A 16,761-nucleotide genomic window follows, 5' to 3' on the forward strand; every position below is an offset into this window, starting at 1 on the left:
GGACCGTTTCCTAATAGCTGAACTTACTGTCAGTGTGTTGGTACAAATTTACTAAAGTCTTAAACTCTAATCGGGATTCATATAGCTCAAAATATTGAAATTTTTTCCCCATAATTCCACTCATCTTGTCAAACGTAGAACGCCCAGTGTAACGTAAACTGAGGTCAGTCAGTGCAAATGTTGATGAACTCGTACTATTTGAAGCGAAACATAAACAAAACAAGAAAAATAAACAATAAAACAAACAAAGCATGGATGAATGAAACTTTTCCTGACTTATCACAAAGTAATTTTTAAATGCAACTTGCTGCCATTAACATACGTAGCTATGTTTAGCAGGAATCATAACTTTAGGATAGCCATAAGGATTTAAATTCTAGTATTTATAACATTTCTTTTACAGCTTTCCGTTTGTATGATCCATAGATGATAATGTACCGGTCAGTCCTAACTGCGTGTTAAATATTAAGTTTTGTTTAATCATTACATTTCCCGTTATAGGCAAGAAAGACGTTTTAAATCTACGGCGTACTTTTATTTTCCATCAAAGGCTATTGGGTCCCATACCGAATAGATACAGAATGTTATCCCATACCGAATAGATACAGAATGTTAAACCTGTGTACTTTTTGGCATATAATCTACTATCTTGAAACACATGTACCGCTTAATATCAAACCATTTTTGGGGTAGAATTTTCAGCATTACATTCCCCGTTTGGGTCCATACTCCACAAAACTTTTTAAAATAGGATTCCGTTCGGGTACCCTGTGACGTCCTTTACTACTGAGAACACCGTGAATCCACTAGTATTTTTTAATTAGTGCCACCTTTTGTAAGGGCAAGACACCAAAGAAGCCACTTTTGATTTTAAGTTATTATCGTGTATAAGTGCTAAAACACTACGAGGTCGTTTGACAAATTGGAAGCGATTTCGTAGATAAGGAATTTCCAAAATTAGGTTTCTTTAATAATGTGTGTGGGAGAGGGGGAAAGTAGTAAACAAATTACTTTACTGTACTCACCCACCCACCCCAATACTGTGACCGAAGCTTGGGTTTATTTTACGTAAAACTAAATACCATATCAGTCAACAGTAAATGAAAAATTTAACGTACAAAATTGTAAACTTGGTAAAACTGAATGAAAAAATGAATAACTTTCAATTTCGAAAGATCATTTTTCCCATATCATATCTATTATGCACCCTACACCCTCTACGTGTATGGAAGAAAATTGTAATCCGGCTGGCACCGATTGGTTGCACAGGTTTATGTATGTTTCCCGCATGAAGCGCAGGTTGCAATAAAGCATGGCTTCGGATGAAGAATATCAACTAGAAATGGTGATATTGATATAAATAGCAGATAATTTTGAGTATATTCGCAACAGATATTTCCGTTTCCTATTTTCCGAATATAAAGTACACTCTGGAATTATGTCATCCTACAAATATATTAGCCGGTCAAAAATCAAACCTGATAGTTGTATGGAATCATATTTGAATACCACAGTACTTGTGTTAAAGTCTCCCTATAAATAACTAAAACCACCTCAAGAAACGTAACCTCCTACATCATAAAAGAAAGCTTAAAGAACAAATAAAAAGCACCAAAAGCCTTGTATGATATGTTTAGAAAAGAAGAGGAGAAAAATGAACTAGGGAGAAATAAACTTACTTCGGGAATCTTGAATCAGGCACCATCCTGTTTAGTGGTATTAAATCACTTGCATTTACATTTATCTGATATTTGTCTATTATTTTCTTCACTTTCTCATTATCTTCACCCGAAAAAGTCATACCACGTCCAAGTTTTCCATTTTCGCTGAGATCAGTTTCACCATAATCGTCAATCAGAGGGTTTCCTGTTATCTTACTCGGATCATACTGGTACTCTTTCCATGTTTTTGCGATTTTTCTACCGATAAATGTTCTCCTTAATTGCGTAGCGGTTCGACGCTCAGTTTCCTTTTGGGGCATGGCACCGTCCTTACGGTAATTGTCTAACAGAGAAGAATTTCTGGAAATGCCTAACAGCCCGTAGTTACGCGGCATCAGCTGTGGGGTTTTGCCCATATAACTAATTAACAGCCGAAAAGTTAAGGTAAGATAAATAACAACGAGAGTAATGGCACACCGTTCTGCAAACTTCATATTTTAAATCATAGTTAGTGTAGCCAAGTGTAGTGATGAAAAGAAAAGAAAAGAAAACCAAAGGACAAAATCAAAATGAAAAACTCATCAGTGGTCATAGAATTACTCGTGTCTCAGACATACGTTATATATATATATATATATATATATATATATATATATATATATATATATATATATATATATATATATATATATATACACGGCAATGTCGCATCTTCCTGCAATATGTGCGCACCAGCTGTTGCAATTATCTACTGTCAACACTCTGATGGACGAGCTTTCATGAACTAGCTCAGTGGACAGAGAAACTAAAGGTTTCGAAACTGAAAAAAATATTTTACAAGATACACGAGGCTGCAGCACTAAGTAAGACATTATAAGGGACAAAAATGGCCAACCTCAGTGTTCCTTCATGGTATGATGTAAGGGAAAAAAATGACCAACCTAAGATTTCCTTCATGGTATGATGTAAGGGCCAAAAATGACCAAAATAAATGTCCCTTCATTGTATGATGTATGGGACAAAAATGGCCAGCCTAAGTGTTCCTTCATTGTTTTAGGTAAGGGACACAAAATGGTCAACCTAAGTGTTCCTTCACTGTATGATGTCAGGGACAAACATAGCCAACCTACGTGTTCCTTCATTGTATGATATAAGGGACAAACATAGCCAACCTAAGTGTTCCTTCATTTTGTGCTGTAAGGGACAAAAATGGCCAGCCTAAGTGTTCGTTTCTTGAATGGCGTAAGAGCCAAACATAATCAACCTAAATGTTCCTTCATCGTATTATGAAGCTTTACCATTCGTAGGTATCAAAAATAAAAATCTAAATTGACAAAATCCCCAGTTATTAGAAACAATCAACATCAATGGAAAAGTTTTATTGGATGCAATTCAATGCCATCAATGATAATATATTTACAACTGACCTTTGACCTTTCACTAACGAACTGTATTGCAAAATGCAACTTGAAAGCCGTGCATTTATATTTTATGCGTCTTACCTAAATGTAAATGTATAAATTGCATTAATTGATTATTTCTGCGGACTGATTTCAGTGCAATAAAGTGTTAGTAGAAACAATGGTTGGGGTACACCTATTGCTTTTTCCGTATTACTGTTAATTCAATTGTATCTCTGCGTGTGAGTGACAAGTTGCAATCAAGCTTAGAAAAAATAGCATAGTCTTTGCTAGGAACTACGAGCGTACTAGTTTCCAGTTGATTGCAGAAGGGGTACTTAGAAAAGAATGACATTAGCTTCTAACCCGCTCTCCGAAATACTAATTTATACAGCAAAAGATATAGAAAAACATTTTTCTATTTTTGTTTGATAAACCCTTCTTTTGTGAGCAAACCATTTTTCAATATGTTGAAAATACAGACAATATACACATCATTTTGGATCATGAACATGTTCCTTAATTGAAATGCCTATTAGTGAAAGTTATGGATATTCTAAACTGAGCCACAACGGTAATTTTATTTTGCTTGATGGCAAATCATTTAGTTTTGCAAATAGTTTCAACTGCTCTGTACAAGTTATGTCAAAATTACCTGACTGCATGCATGATACAAATGACATATTACCTGAGCCAAACATGTAGACCCTATATCAATCCCCATTCGATGTATTTTTGGGCTCATATACTTCTTAGAAATATATGTGATCTCGATACTGTTGTCTGACGACAAAGTTATATACATGCATATTCTGCTCTTGATTATGCCACCAACAAGGAGAAAATGTATTCATGCAGATTGATAGAGAATGTGGCTATTTCTTTAGGGGTCGGTCATTTAATTAATGATTGTTTATTTATTAAATTTAAATTTATATGGGATACTGATTTATTTTGCTATAATGATTTTTACATTAAAATTAAAAATTTGATTTTATTCCCCAGACGGTGGAAACTAGATCTATAGTAGTGTGTCACTGTGGTTTCAAAAACATATATGATGTTCCTAATGGTAGGTCTCACGTATATGCGGTAGTATATGTCTGGTTCGATAAGGTTCTGACACCTTTCTGCCCTCAGGAAGTGTACATATACTGGTCACATTTGCCTTGTTTATCCTCGGGTGGAGAATACAGCTGTCGACGAATGGCAGGATCCATAACTCAGTGGATAATGCCGGAAGGTAGAATTAAACACAAACATGTCATTTTGAAAGAAAACAAATAGCTTTTCAATATTGCTGATATTTAAAGACTATAAAGACAGACTTAGCCCTTTTTGATACGTATACATAATAATAATAATAATGAAGACTTTGTATAGCGCCTAATCTTTAGAAGCTCTAAGCGCTTTACAACATTAGACAACACCTATAACATAAAAAATCTACATATATAATGATATTATTACCAAAACAACACCGTGAAATTAAAAAACATAAAAAAACATGCTGAAAATATTTAAGGTAGGGAGCATTATTAGGTCTTTAAGTTTGTTCTTGTAGTAGAAATAAGTGAGTTTTAAGAGCACTCTTGAATATGATCTTTGTGTCTAAGTTCAGTGGGCAATTCATTCCACGTTGCTGGGTCCTGGTATGCAAAAGAACGTTATCCATATGACTTCGTTTTCGTACTGGGAATAATGAGTATACGACTGTCAGAAGATGAGCGTAAGTATCTTGCTGGTGTGTACACATGGGTGAGGTCTGATAGGTATGTTGGACTGGAGTCCGTCAGTGAAACGTAGCACAGAGAACAAATTGTGTGCTTGATTCTGGGTCGAATGGATAGCCAGTGTAGGGTACAGAGCAGCGGGGAGGTGTGTTCTGATTGTGGTATTCTAAGTATGATCCGATCAGCTGTGTTTTGACCTTTTTGAAGTTTCTGAAGTAGATATTGAGATGAACCAGACAGAACTGAATTACAATAGTCCAGTCTTGAAAGTACTAATGAACATACACGTGTTTTAGTGGCATCAGCTGAAAGATATTTGCGAATGGAGCTGATGCGTCTCAGCTCAAGATACGCAGCCTTGCATATGTTCATGACATGTTGGTGCAACGTGAGAGTACTGTCCAGAGTTACACCTATGTTTCGTACTGACTGTGTGAATTTAATGTTGGTGTTACTGATATTTATTGTTTGAGGTAAAGGGTGTGACTGAGAAAGTCTTTGTGTTGTGATCAGAATGGCCTGAGTTTTATCATCATTCATCTGCAGCTTGTTACATGTCATCAATGATTTCACATAAGAAATGCACCTCTCTACACCTTGGATGGTAGCATCAACTTCAGTTGGGTGGCTAGATTTGTATATTTGGGTGTCGTCAGCGTACAGTTGGTGAGATACTGGGTGATGATCTATGACACTTGAGAGCGGATGAGTGTATAAAATGAAGAGAACAGGTCCAAGAACAGACCCCTGTGAACCACAACACAACATAGATTAACTGGGCTGGAGTGTATTCCATTTGCAGACACAATTTGTGTCCTGTTGACCAAGTATGACTTGAACCATAGCAAGGCTGTATCATGAATACCAAATACATGCTGGAGACGGTGAAGTAATATATCATGGTCTATCGTGTCAAATGCTGCAGACAAATCAAGGAGGGTGAGGACTGTAATCTCTCCGATATCCACAGCAGAGAGAATGCCATTAACTACGTTTAGAAGATTAGTTTCAGTACTGTGGCAAGGGTGATATGCACATTGTACATGGCTAAAAAGAATGTTTGAATTCAGATGAGGTACAAGCTGGGATAGAACAACCTTTTTCACGACTTTTTATATAAATGGGAGATTATAAACTGGAAAGTAGTTCTTTAAATCGTTATGGTCGAGTGTTGGTTTCTTCAGCAGAGGCTTTACAATGGCAGTTTTGAAAAATGATGGTAATTCCCCGGATGAGAGAGAGGTATTAATAACATCAGTTAATGAAGGCAATACTGGCTTTAAGCACTCAAGCAGCAGTGATGTTGGAATTGGATCAAGTTCACATGACTTTGGTGCACTCTTCATCACGATTGTACGTACGAAATCCATAGAGACAGGTTCAAATGCTGGTAATGGTTGCCGCTGAAATTCTGTATCCCAACTGTCTGGTGACGAAGAGTCAATTGAAATTGTGTTGTCAATCTTATCTCTATTTGTTTGTACTCTGTCAGTGACGAAATTTGCAAACAGGTCCGGAAGGTCGAATAGAGAGAAGGTAGTTGGAAGTGGTTTACATTTGTTCCTTGACATTGGCTTGTTAGTAATCTCGAAGAGCTTTGCAGCTGGAACTTTCCATGATGTTATTACTGTAGTGGGCTGATTTCGCTGCATGGACTATGTTTGTAACGTTCTTCTTGGCGGCTCCATAGATTTGCTTCTGAATAGTGAGTCTGGTGGAAAGCCAAAACCCCTCAGCTTTACAGCGGTCTCTTTTAGTAGTGCGAAGTTGGTCCCTAACACTGCTATACCATGGAGAACACTTTTGAATGGATACCCTACACTTGGTAGCTGGGGCATGTTTGTCGAGCAATTAACGCAGGAAGTTATCGAGTTGTTCTGCTATAGTAGGTAGGCAAGTTGTTAGGTTTGCTTGGATGTCATGCATTAGTTTGGTTCTATTTACCATACGGAGGTTTTTCCTTGTAGCAAATAAAGATTCTGTGTTGTCTCAACTGTTTTTGTCATATGACTTAGTCTCCGATAAATGAAGAAATATAAAGAAATAGGTGAATGCACATTCTGGGCACTGGGAATCAAAAGCAGAGATCATATGTCTAACTGACTTGATATCAGATACGAGAACGATCAATTACATGATGATTATGAGGCGGAGGAATCAAATCTTGTCTTTTGTCTTCCTAATTCTTGTTGATAATAGCAAGGTCATCAATTAGAATTGAAGATCACTAAGTGAACCGGCAATGGATTAATGCCTTGTACCCCAATGTTCTATAGAATATTATAAATTACTGTTTTACAAAGACAAAAGGAACATTCATTTTCAAAGAACAATGTAGACTGTAGAGCTTACAACACTGCATTCCATTTTTGGACTTGGACACCTGCCCCATTTACATGTCCCTCTAATCACTTTCGTCGTGGAGCAGCATCTTTTACTCCTTTTTGTATGGAACCAATTCAAAGATAACTGAAATGGCTTACTGAATTTATCCGTGTATTAATCGAATCCATCCACAAACCATCTATACCCTGATCTGCCGACGCATACTGCAGACTGTTGGCATTTTGTCTATAGACAACATAGTGTTGCCAAAATATAAAGTTTCAAATTGTTACTGCAGGAGGAAATGTGTATAAAATGTGATCTCGCAAATCTGGACTGTCTTAAAGAATTTTCTCAGTCTACGCTGACAATGGAAACAATAGAAGTGTTGGATATTTAAATCTAAAACAAACATTAGATTTTATTCTGCTACACTTTGTTCTTAGTCATGTATACATGGCTTGTGATATTCAAGCTTAGCCAACTATGCATGGCCTGTAACATTCAAATGTAGCCTTGTATGCATGGCTTGTGCCATTCAAGCTTAGCCTAGTGTGCATGACTTGTGACATTCAATCTTAGCCTAGTGTGTATAATTTGTGACACTCAAGCTTTGCCTAGTGTGCATGACCAGTGACATTCAATCATAACACAGTGTGCATGACTTGTGGCACCCAAGCGTAGGATAATATGCATGACCTGTGACATTCAAACATAGCCTAGTGTGCATGATTTGTGACCCCCAAGCTTAGGCTAATGTGCATGACCTGTGACATTCAACCATAGCTATGTGTGCATGATTTGTGACACCCAAGCTTAGCCTAGTGTGTATGATTTGTGACATTCCACCATAGCATAGTCTGTATAATTTGTGACATTCAAGCTTAGCCTAGTGTGCTTGAATTGTAACATTCAAACTTAGCCTAGTAAGCATGACTTGTTACATTCAGTTCTAGGCTAGTATGCATGAATTGTGAAATCAATGTTTAGCCTAGTGTACATGACTTGTGACTTTCAAGCTTAGCCTAGTGTGCATGACTTATGACATTCAAGTTTCGCCTAGTGTACATGACTTTGACATTCAAGCTAGTGTGCATGACTTATGGCATTCAAGTTTAACCTAGTGTACATGACTTGTGAAATTCAAGCTTAGTATAGTGTGCATGACTTGTGCCATTCAAGTTTGGTGTAATGTGCATGACTTGTGACATTCAAGTTTAGTCTAGTGTGCATGACTTGTGACATTCAAGCATAGTCTAGTGTGCAAGACTTGTGACATTCAGTTTTAGACTAGTATGCATGACTTGTGAAATTCAAGTTTATCCTAGTGTACATGACTTGTGACATGCAAGTTTAGCCTAGTGTGCATGACTTGTGAAATTCAATTTTAGCCTAGTATGCATGACTTGTAACATTCAAGTTTAGTGTAGAGTGCATGACATGTGAAATTCAGTTTAAGGCTAGTATGCATGACTCGTGAAGTTCAAATTTAGCCCAGTTTTGCATGACTTGTGACTTTCAAATTTATCCTAGTGTATATGACTTGTGGTATTCAAGTTTAGCCTAGTGTGCATGACTTGTGAAATTCAATTTTAGTCTAGTATGCAAGACATGTGACATTCAAGTTCAGACTAGTGTGCATGACTTGTGACATTTAAGTTTAGCCTAGTGTGCATGACTTGTGACATTCAAGATTAGTCTAGTGTGCATGACTTATGACATTCAAGTTCAGCCTAGTGTGCATGACTTGTGACATTCAAGTTTAGCCTTGTGTGCAAGACATGTGACATTCAGTTTCAGGCTAGCAAGCATGACTTGTGACATTCAAGTTTAGTGTAGTGTGCATGACTTGTGACACTCAAGCATAGTCCAGTGTGCAAGACGTGTGACATTCAAGTTTATCCTAGTGTACTTGACTTGTGACATTCAAGTTTAGTGTAGTGTGCATGTCTTGTGACATTCAAGTTTAGCCTAGTGTGCATGACATGTGACATTCAATTTTCGGTTAGCATGCATGACTTGTGACATTTAAGTTTAGCCTAGTGTGCATGACTTGTGACATCCAAGATTAGTCTAGTGTGCATGACTTATGACATTCAAATTTAGCCTAGTGTGCATGACTTGTGACATTCAAGTTCAGCCTAGTGTGCATGACTTGTGACATTCAAGTTTAGTATAGTGTGCATGACATGTGGCATTCACGTTTAGTGTAGTGTGCATGACTTGGGACATTCAAGTTCAGCCTAGTGTGCATGACTTGTGATATTCAAGTTTAGTGTAGTGTGCATGACTTGTGACATTCAAGCTTAGTCTAGTGTGCATGACTTTCAAGTTCAACCTAGTGTGCATGACTTGCGACATTCAAGTTTAGCTTAGTGTGCATGACTTGTGAAATTCAATTTTAGCCTAGTATGCATGACTTGTGACATTCAAATTGAGTGTAGTGTACATGTCTTGTAACATTAAGGTTTAGTGTAGTGTGCATGACATGTGACATTCAGTTTCAGGCTAGTATGCATGACTTGTGAAATTCAAATTTAGCCCAGTGTGCATGACTTGTGACTTTCAAATTTATCCTAGTGTACATGACTTGTGGCATTCAAGTTTAGCCTAGTGTGCATGACTTGTGAAATTCAACTTTAGTCTAGTATGCAAGACATGTGACATTCAATTTTAGGCTAGCATGCATGACTTGTGACATTTAAGTTTAGTGTAGTGTGCATGACTTGTGATATTCAAGCACAGCCTAGTGTGCATGACTTGTGACATTCAAGTTCAGCCTAGTGTGCATGACTTGTGGCATTCAAGTTTAGCCTATTGTGCAAGACATGTGACATTCAATTCTAGGCTAGCATGCATGACTTGTGACATTCAAGTTTAGTGTAGTGTGCATGACTTGTGACATTCAAGTTTAGTGTAGTGTGCATGACTTGTGACATTCATGTTTAGCCTAGTGTGCATGACTTGTGACATTCAAGCTTAGCCTAGTGTGCATGACTTGTGACATTCAAGCATATTATAGTGTGCTAGACGTGTGACATTCAAGTTTATCCTAGTGTACATGACTTGTGACATTCAATTTTAGTGCAGTGTGCATGTCTTGTGACATTCAAGTTTAGCCTAATGTGCATGACTGTTGACATTCAAGTTTAGCCTAGAGTGCATGACATGTGACATTCAATTTTCGGTTAGCATGCATGATTTGTGACATTCAAGTTTAGTGTAGTGTGCATGACTTGTGACATTCAAGTTTAGTGTAGTGTGTATGACTTGTGATATTCAAGTTGAGTGTAGTGTGCATGACTTGTGATATTCAAGTTTAGCCTAGTGTGCATGACTTGTAACATTCAAGATTAGTCTAGTGTGCATGACTTGTGACATTCAAGCTTAGTCTAGTGTGCATGACTTGCGACATTCAAGTTCAACCTACTGTGCATGACTTGTGACATTCAAGTTTAGCGTAGTGTGCATGACTTGTGAAATTCAATTTTAGCCTAGTATGCATGACTTGTGACATTCAAATTTAGTGCAGTGTGCATGGCTTGTGACATTTAAGCTTAGTCTAGTGTGCATGACTTGTGACATTCAAGCTTAGTCTAGTGTGCATGACTTGTGACATTCTCAAGCTTAACGTAGTGTGCAAGACTTGTGTCATGCAGTTTTAGCCCAGTGTGCATGACTTGTGACATTCAAGCTTAGTCTAGTGTGCATGACTTGTGACATTCCAGCTTAGTCTAGTTCGCATGACTTGTGACATTCAAGCTTAGTCTAGTGTATATGACATGTGACATTAAAGTTTAGTGTAGTGTGTATGACTTATGACATTCAAGTTTAGTGTAGTGTGCATGACATGTGATAATCAAGTTTAGTGTAGTGTGCATGACTTGTGACATTCAAGCATAGCCTAGTGTGTATGACTTGTGACATTCAAGTTCAGCCTAGTGTGCATGATTTTTGACATTCAATTCTAGGCTAGAATGTATGACTAGTGACATTCTAGTTTAGTGTGCATGACTTGTGACATTCAAGTTTAGCCTATTGTGCATGACTTGTGACATTCAAGCTTAGTTTAGTGTACATGACTTTTGACATGCAAGTTTAGTGTATTGTGCATGACTTGTGACATTCAAGCTTAGTCCAGTATGCATAACTTGTGACATTCAAGCTTAGTCTAGTGTGCATGACTTGTGACATTCAAGTTTAGCCTAGTATGCATGACTTGTCAAGCTTAGTCTAGTGTGCATGACATTTGATATTCAAGTTTAGTCTAGTATGCATGACTTGTGAAATTCAAGCTTAGTCCAGTATACATGACTCGTGACATTCAAGCTTAGTCTAGTATGCATGACTCGTGACATTCAAGCTTAGTCTAGTGTGCATGACTTGTGACATCCAAGTTTAGTCTAGTGTGTATGACTTGTGACATTCAATTTTAGGCTAGTATGCATGACTTGTGACATTCAAACTTAGTCTAGTTTACATGACTTGTGACATTCAACTTTAGTGTAGTGTGCATGACTTGTGACATTCAAGTTTAGCCTAGTGTACATGACTTGTGACATTCAACTTAAGTGTAGTGTGCATGACTTCTGATATTCAAGTTTAGTCTAATATACATGGCCTGTGACATTCAACATAATAGTAGTACTAACTAGTTTCTTCTTTTTGATTCAGGAAGCTTTGAAAGTGTTTATTTTCTTACTTTTAAATGTAACGTGTTCTGTATGATGTTGAGGGTAAAATTAAATTACTGAATACTGTTGTTGTACACATTGGAGGTTGAATACTCATTAATGATAGATAAAATATCGTACATTTAATGTTTAGTGATAAATTGTAAATCCCTGAATCAAATTCTACTCTTAAGAGGTTAGACTCTCCTAGTTAGTATTATGGTACAGTTATGTAGGAGATGTACGTTGGTTAAAACTGTTATTAGTCTCATCGCCTCTTCATTTATTTTTCCTAGTTATTTTTCCTGCAATGTATAATTGTCCTAAATGTGGAGTGTAAAATAACATAACTTGATGACATATAAGATTGATACGTTTTCAAATGGTTTAATTTCTTCTAGGCTTTATCAGAATTATGTTTAACATGCGCCTGCCAAGTGGCTTCACTGGTTATGATAATTTGCAAATTTGTGTGCTGAAAAACCTCTTGCATGTTTGTTTCGGCCATGTGTAATGTAGGATGATGATTATGGTTCTGTCTTCCTGATATTCGCATTGATTCAGTCTTATCCGGATTAAATGTAACTAGCCAACTGTGACGACTCTATGATAACAAACTTAAGTAACAGAAAAGAAGCAAAACCAACAAATTTTGTAAACTTCAACAAACAATTTAATTATTAAAGTGATAAATGAAAACTGTGAGATGAACTTACAGTATAATGAAGTGAATCCAAATTTGTCTTTACAAAAGTGTTTGAAAGTCCTAGACGAATGAAACGTCAAATATAATTTTAATACCGGAAATGTATTGGACCATGACGTTGTCAAGATGGCGTTGTCCAAAATTCTTTCAAAAATTGTATAACAGTTGCAGAATAATATTATTATCCAAATAATGAACACTTGATATCACCAGTGAACAGTCCAAACAAATGTGGTCAGGATTCCTCTAGCCAAACCTAAAAGTTCCTTCAATCGTATGATATCTTGAAGTTCTTTCAGTGGTAGGTCTCAAAACAATTAAGCACTTACTGTTATTTACAATGCTGCAGCAAGCACACTGAAGACGATAAAAAGAAACCACATCCTAGCTGTGACATCTCCAAGAAGAATTGTTAAATGTCAGACTTGGTTTTACACAGATTGCACAACGGCCAAAAGCCAAGCCTTAAGATATCATGAACAGTTTAGATTAAAAGGCACGGGCGATTCTCTTGAAGATGATACATTTATAGAAATATGTTTAAATCTCTTACAAGAAGCAAGCAAAAGCAATACGAATTATAACAAAAACTAGCCTATTATCTGCATTATAATCTAAAAATACACAACTTTTCTGGCGCCTTGTAAAGAACCCAAGTTCTGGTATGAAAAACATTATCACGTCTGCAACTTGGTATTAATATTTTTCAGAATTATTTAATTTTTCCAGTTCTGTTGACCAGGTACAGGAAACTGGAAACATTAAATGAAATCATGACACTTTAGAAAGAACAATCACTGAAGAGGAGATACGTCTAGCAATGAGTAAACAAAAACATGACAAAGCTGGGGTAATAGATGCTTTATCCAGCGACTTCTTAATATTTAAGAGCAACATAAAAAATAGCACCAATGTTAACAATATTATTTAATAAAACATTTTATGTTGGATATTAACCAGAATGTTGGTCAACGGCTATCATCATAACCAATTTTGAAGAAAGGGGATGCAAATGAATCCTCCAATTACAGAGGCATTAGTCTACTACCTGTATTAAGCAAAGTGTTTGCATCCATTTTAAATAACAGAATAAATGGGTGGGTGGAGGAAAAAGGATTACTGGGCGAAGAGCCAGCAGGATACAGAGCGGGGTATTCTACAGCAGATGCTATATAGTATATACATTTATTTATGATGCCAGTGATACCGACAAAGCCCATTTGTCATTTTGTAAATATATCCTTGGTACATCTAAGTCTACTCCAAATGCATTCGTATATAACGAATTTGAAATAAATAGTATGCAGCGTATACGATATAAACGTGTTTTGAAATATTAGCTAAGAATTCTAAAAATGCCGGAAGACATATATCCTAAACAATGATACGATTTACAGTTAAGATGGGGGGGGGGGGGGGGGGACAGTGATTGCTGGGCTAACAATGTTAAAAAGCTTCTATTTACATTTGGATTTGGCAATGTTTGGTGTACTCAGGGCGTAGATGATAAAAATATATTTCTTAGATTGTTCAGCCAGAGATGTGAAGATATTTTTAGGCAGAAGCTACAAGATGAGATTAAGTTGATGGAAATACTGCGATTATATTGGTCATTGGTAATAGAATTCACTTGTCAAAGATATCTAGACTTGTTGGGAGATAGCGATCTTTGTTATATAATCACTATCGTTATAGTGGGGAACTTGCCAATCAGAGATAATACGGGAAGATATGAAAGTATCTGCTATGAGGAAAGACTGTGTAAAATTTGTAACGTTAACTTCGAATATGTATTCCATTTTATTACTGCTTGTCCACTATATGGACAAATACGAAGAAAATATTTACCCACCTTTGTATATAAAAATCTAACTTAGGAAAAATTTTGGAGTATTTTATACGCAATGATACTAGTGAAATTCTGAGGACGAAAACATTAGAGAAACCGTTTTATCAACGACTGATGCTACATAAGACTTTATAAAAAAAAAAATATCACAAAACTTGCTCCATGCAAGTTATAGTGTCACCGTTAAATTCGTTTGTATGATTCCTGTGCATTTTATACTTGTATCTCACCCAATTCAAAAAATGCAATAATGATTACTTTCCTGTATATTACTTCCAATAGATACGATATTCTTTCCTTACACACTATAACATCTTTTTGTACCGCATGATATATGGATATGTATCATGGACCTGTGGCCTATATTACAAATAAACACTATTATTATCTTTATATTTAATAGTATATGTATTATGATATTTATTATTATTATTATTATTAATATTATTATTATTATTATTTTGTATCGTTGTCCTTTTTTAAGTCATATATTTAAATTTCGTATCCCGATGCAACAACATATCTGGAACACTCACTTTTTGAAAATTATTTATATGTACTAATATCATATTTAATAGCTACTTAAATACTTATAACACATGTAATACCTCAACTGTACACTGAGCAGAGGGGAAATAGAGTACAATGTTTCTCCTAACATAAATCATGACACAAAGCTACCTTATGATAGATTCATCAGTCTGTACATTTACTGTTAAATATTTATCATCATGCGAGAAGGTAAGTACGTGTCACCAGTATGCAAACCAGCTGCTTGCAGTGATTTTTGGAGATAGTTAAGGTCGAATGATAATATAATATGAGTGGTCGAGTGGTCTAATGCGCTCTCCGTTACGGGTCACTGACATCTCACCATTGTCCACGTGGGTTCGAGTGCTCGGCCAATATAGTAACGTGAAAAAGCTTGCCAGTTGATTTCCGTAGGTCGGTGGTTCTTTCCATGGTTTTTCAATTATACAGCAATAACAATAATGTACTACGTGTTTTATACTGTTATAAACTGTCATAGATCAATCGATAATCAATCAACAAAAGATGATCCTTTTTCGTACAATTGGATATCTACAATGTTAAAACGGACTGTACTAGTAAAACAACGCCTTTTTCCCATGTCGTCAGAGCTGATACGAGTAAATCCCCAAGTTAAGATTGGTTGTTGTTGTTGTTGTTGTAGGTTTAACGCCGGAAAGAACCACCGACCCACGAGAAGCTAATGGCAAGCTTTCTCATATACCCACATTTGACGAACCCGAGACTCGAACCTACGCAGACAGAGGTGAGATGGCAATGATCGTAACGGTGAGGTGGCGTTATACAGTTTCGCATTTTGCATAGGTTATGATTTTAAAGAAAAAGAATGTCCCCGGCTTTCCTCACTGGTTATACTGGCTATTTAAAAAAAGACCTTGTATATCTTAGATATAATGCAAAGAACCTTTAATTCCTTATATTTTGGTGTATGATTGATGGGTGTACTATGGGATATAGAGTATACAGCTTGGCCTTACTTCAAATGTGCACCTTTCAAAAAAGTGCTAGCTCTACTTGGTCATTTTCACTTCCTGAACTTCAGAGGTAAATTGTATAAAAAAGAGCCGATAACTTTTTTTACATTTTATATATTTGGTAATTCATTCATTGCACTTTCAGAAGCTGGTATTGTCTAGTCTGGCAAAATTCATTTTCCATATTTTAATAGCTGCTATGTATAGTGTACTTTAGACTAATTCAGGCTGATTTTTTAACACAAGGGAGCAGTCATTTTAGTTAGCAGTGTGCTTAAATCATGTAAAATTTCCAAAAGTACAATATCCAAAAGAAATATCATCCACATTACATTAATGTAGCATAGAGGTATGCAAACATTCTCTCCACTGTGCATGTTTTAAATGCGAACTACTTCACCTTACATACGTCACTCTCTCAAAAGTACATATTATCTGGTGAGCGCCGCCTGAGCGCTTTAGACCATTCGGCCACACGGGACCCCCACTTGAGATTGGTATGGGATTGAAGACGTGTAAATCCTCATTTGTATAAACCTACCTGTTGTTACGAAGATAACTCCTCTGAAGATCAATATGTTGCTAAAGATCTGTTTCGGACGGGTGCTTATCTTTTTTCCTTTGACTTGAAAGCTGTTGAACTTCCTGATTCGATTTTCCCTGAGTACCAAATTGCTTACACGGTGGGGTGGGGGATGGCTAAGTTACCTATAATTAAAGTGTTATCTTTTAGGATCAATACCGCGGGTTACATTTTATCGAAGAGTCTGAAACACCGGTTAGAAAGTAGAGATCACGTGGTCACAAAACATAGTTTTTTTAGATGTTGGCAGAAGTTGGTGTCCAAATTTGAACCCTTAAGCGAGCTTATCAGATTATTCTTATGAG

The 16,761-nt window shown here is 36.4% G+C and overlaps 1 protein-coding gene and 1 pseudogene across 1 annotated transcript in view; one reads left to right on the top strand and one right to left on the bottom strand.

The window, feature by feature from the left end:
* Positions 1–1,981, bottom strand: part of LOC149774584 (polypeptide N-acetylgalactosaminyltransferase 1-like) — a 105,369-nt gene extending 103,388 nt beyond the window's left edge. Inside the window, exon 1 of the mRNA XM_089945026.1 lies at positions 1,680–1,981. Coding sequence (XP_089801152.1) covers positions 1,680–1,981 — 302 coding nt within the window. The remainder of the gene's footprint in view (positions 1–1,679) is intronic.
* Positions 1,982–2,547: 566 nt separating this feature from the next.
* LOC149774585 (uncharacterized) lies at positions 2,548–14,375 on the top strand (annotated as a pseudogene).
* The last annotated feature ends 2,386 nt before the right edge of the window (positions 14,376–16,761 follow it).

The sequence above is a fragment of the Sinohyriopsis cumingii genome, unplaced genomic scaffold, assembly GCF_028554795.1.
Source record: "Sinohyriopsis cumingii isolate HCF-2022 unplaced genomic scaffold, ASM2855479v2 utg000198l, whole genome shotgun sequence".
NCBI lineage: Eukaryota > Metazoa > Mollusca > Bivalvia > Unionida > Unionidae > Sinohyriopsis > Sinohyriopsis cumingii.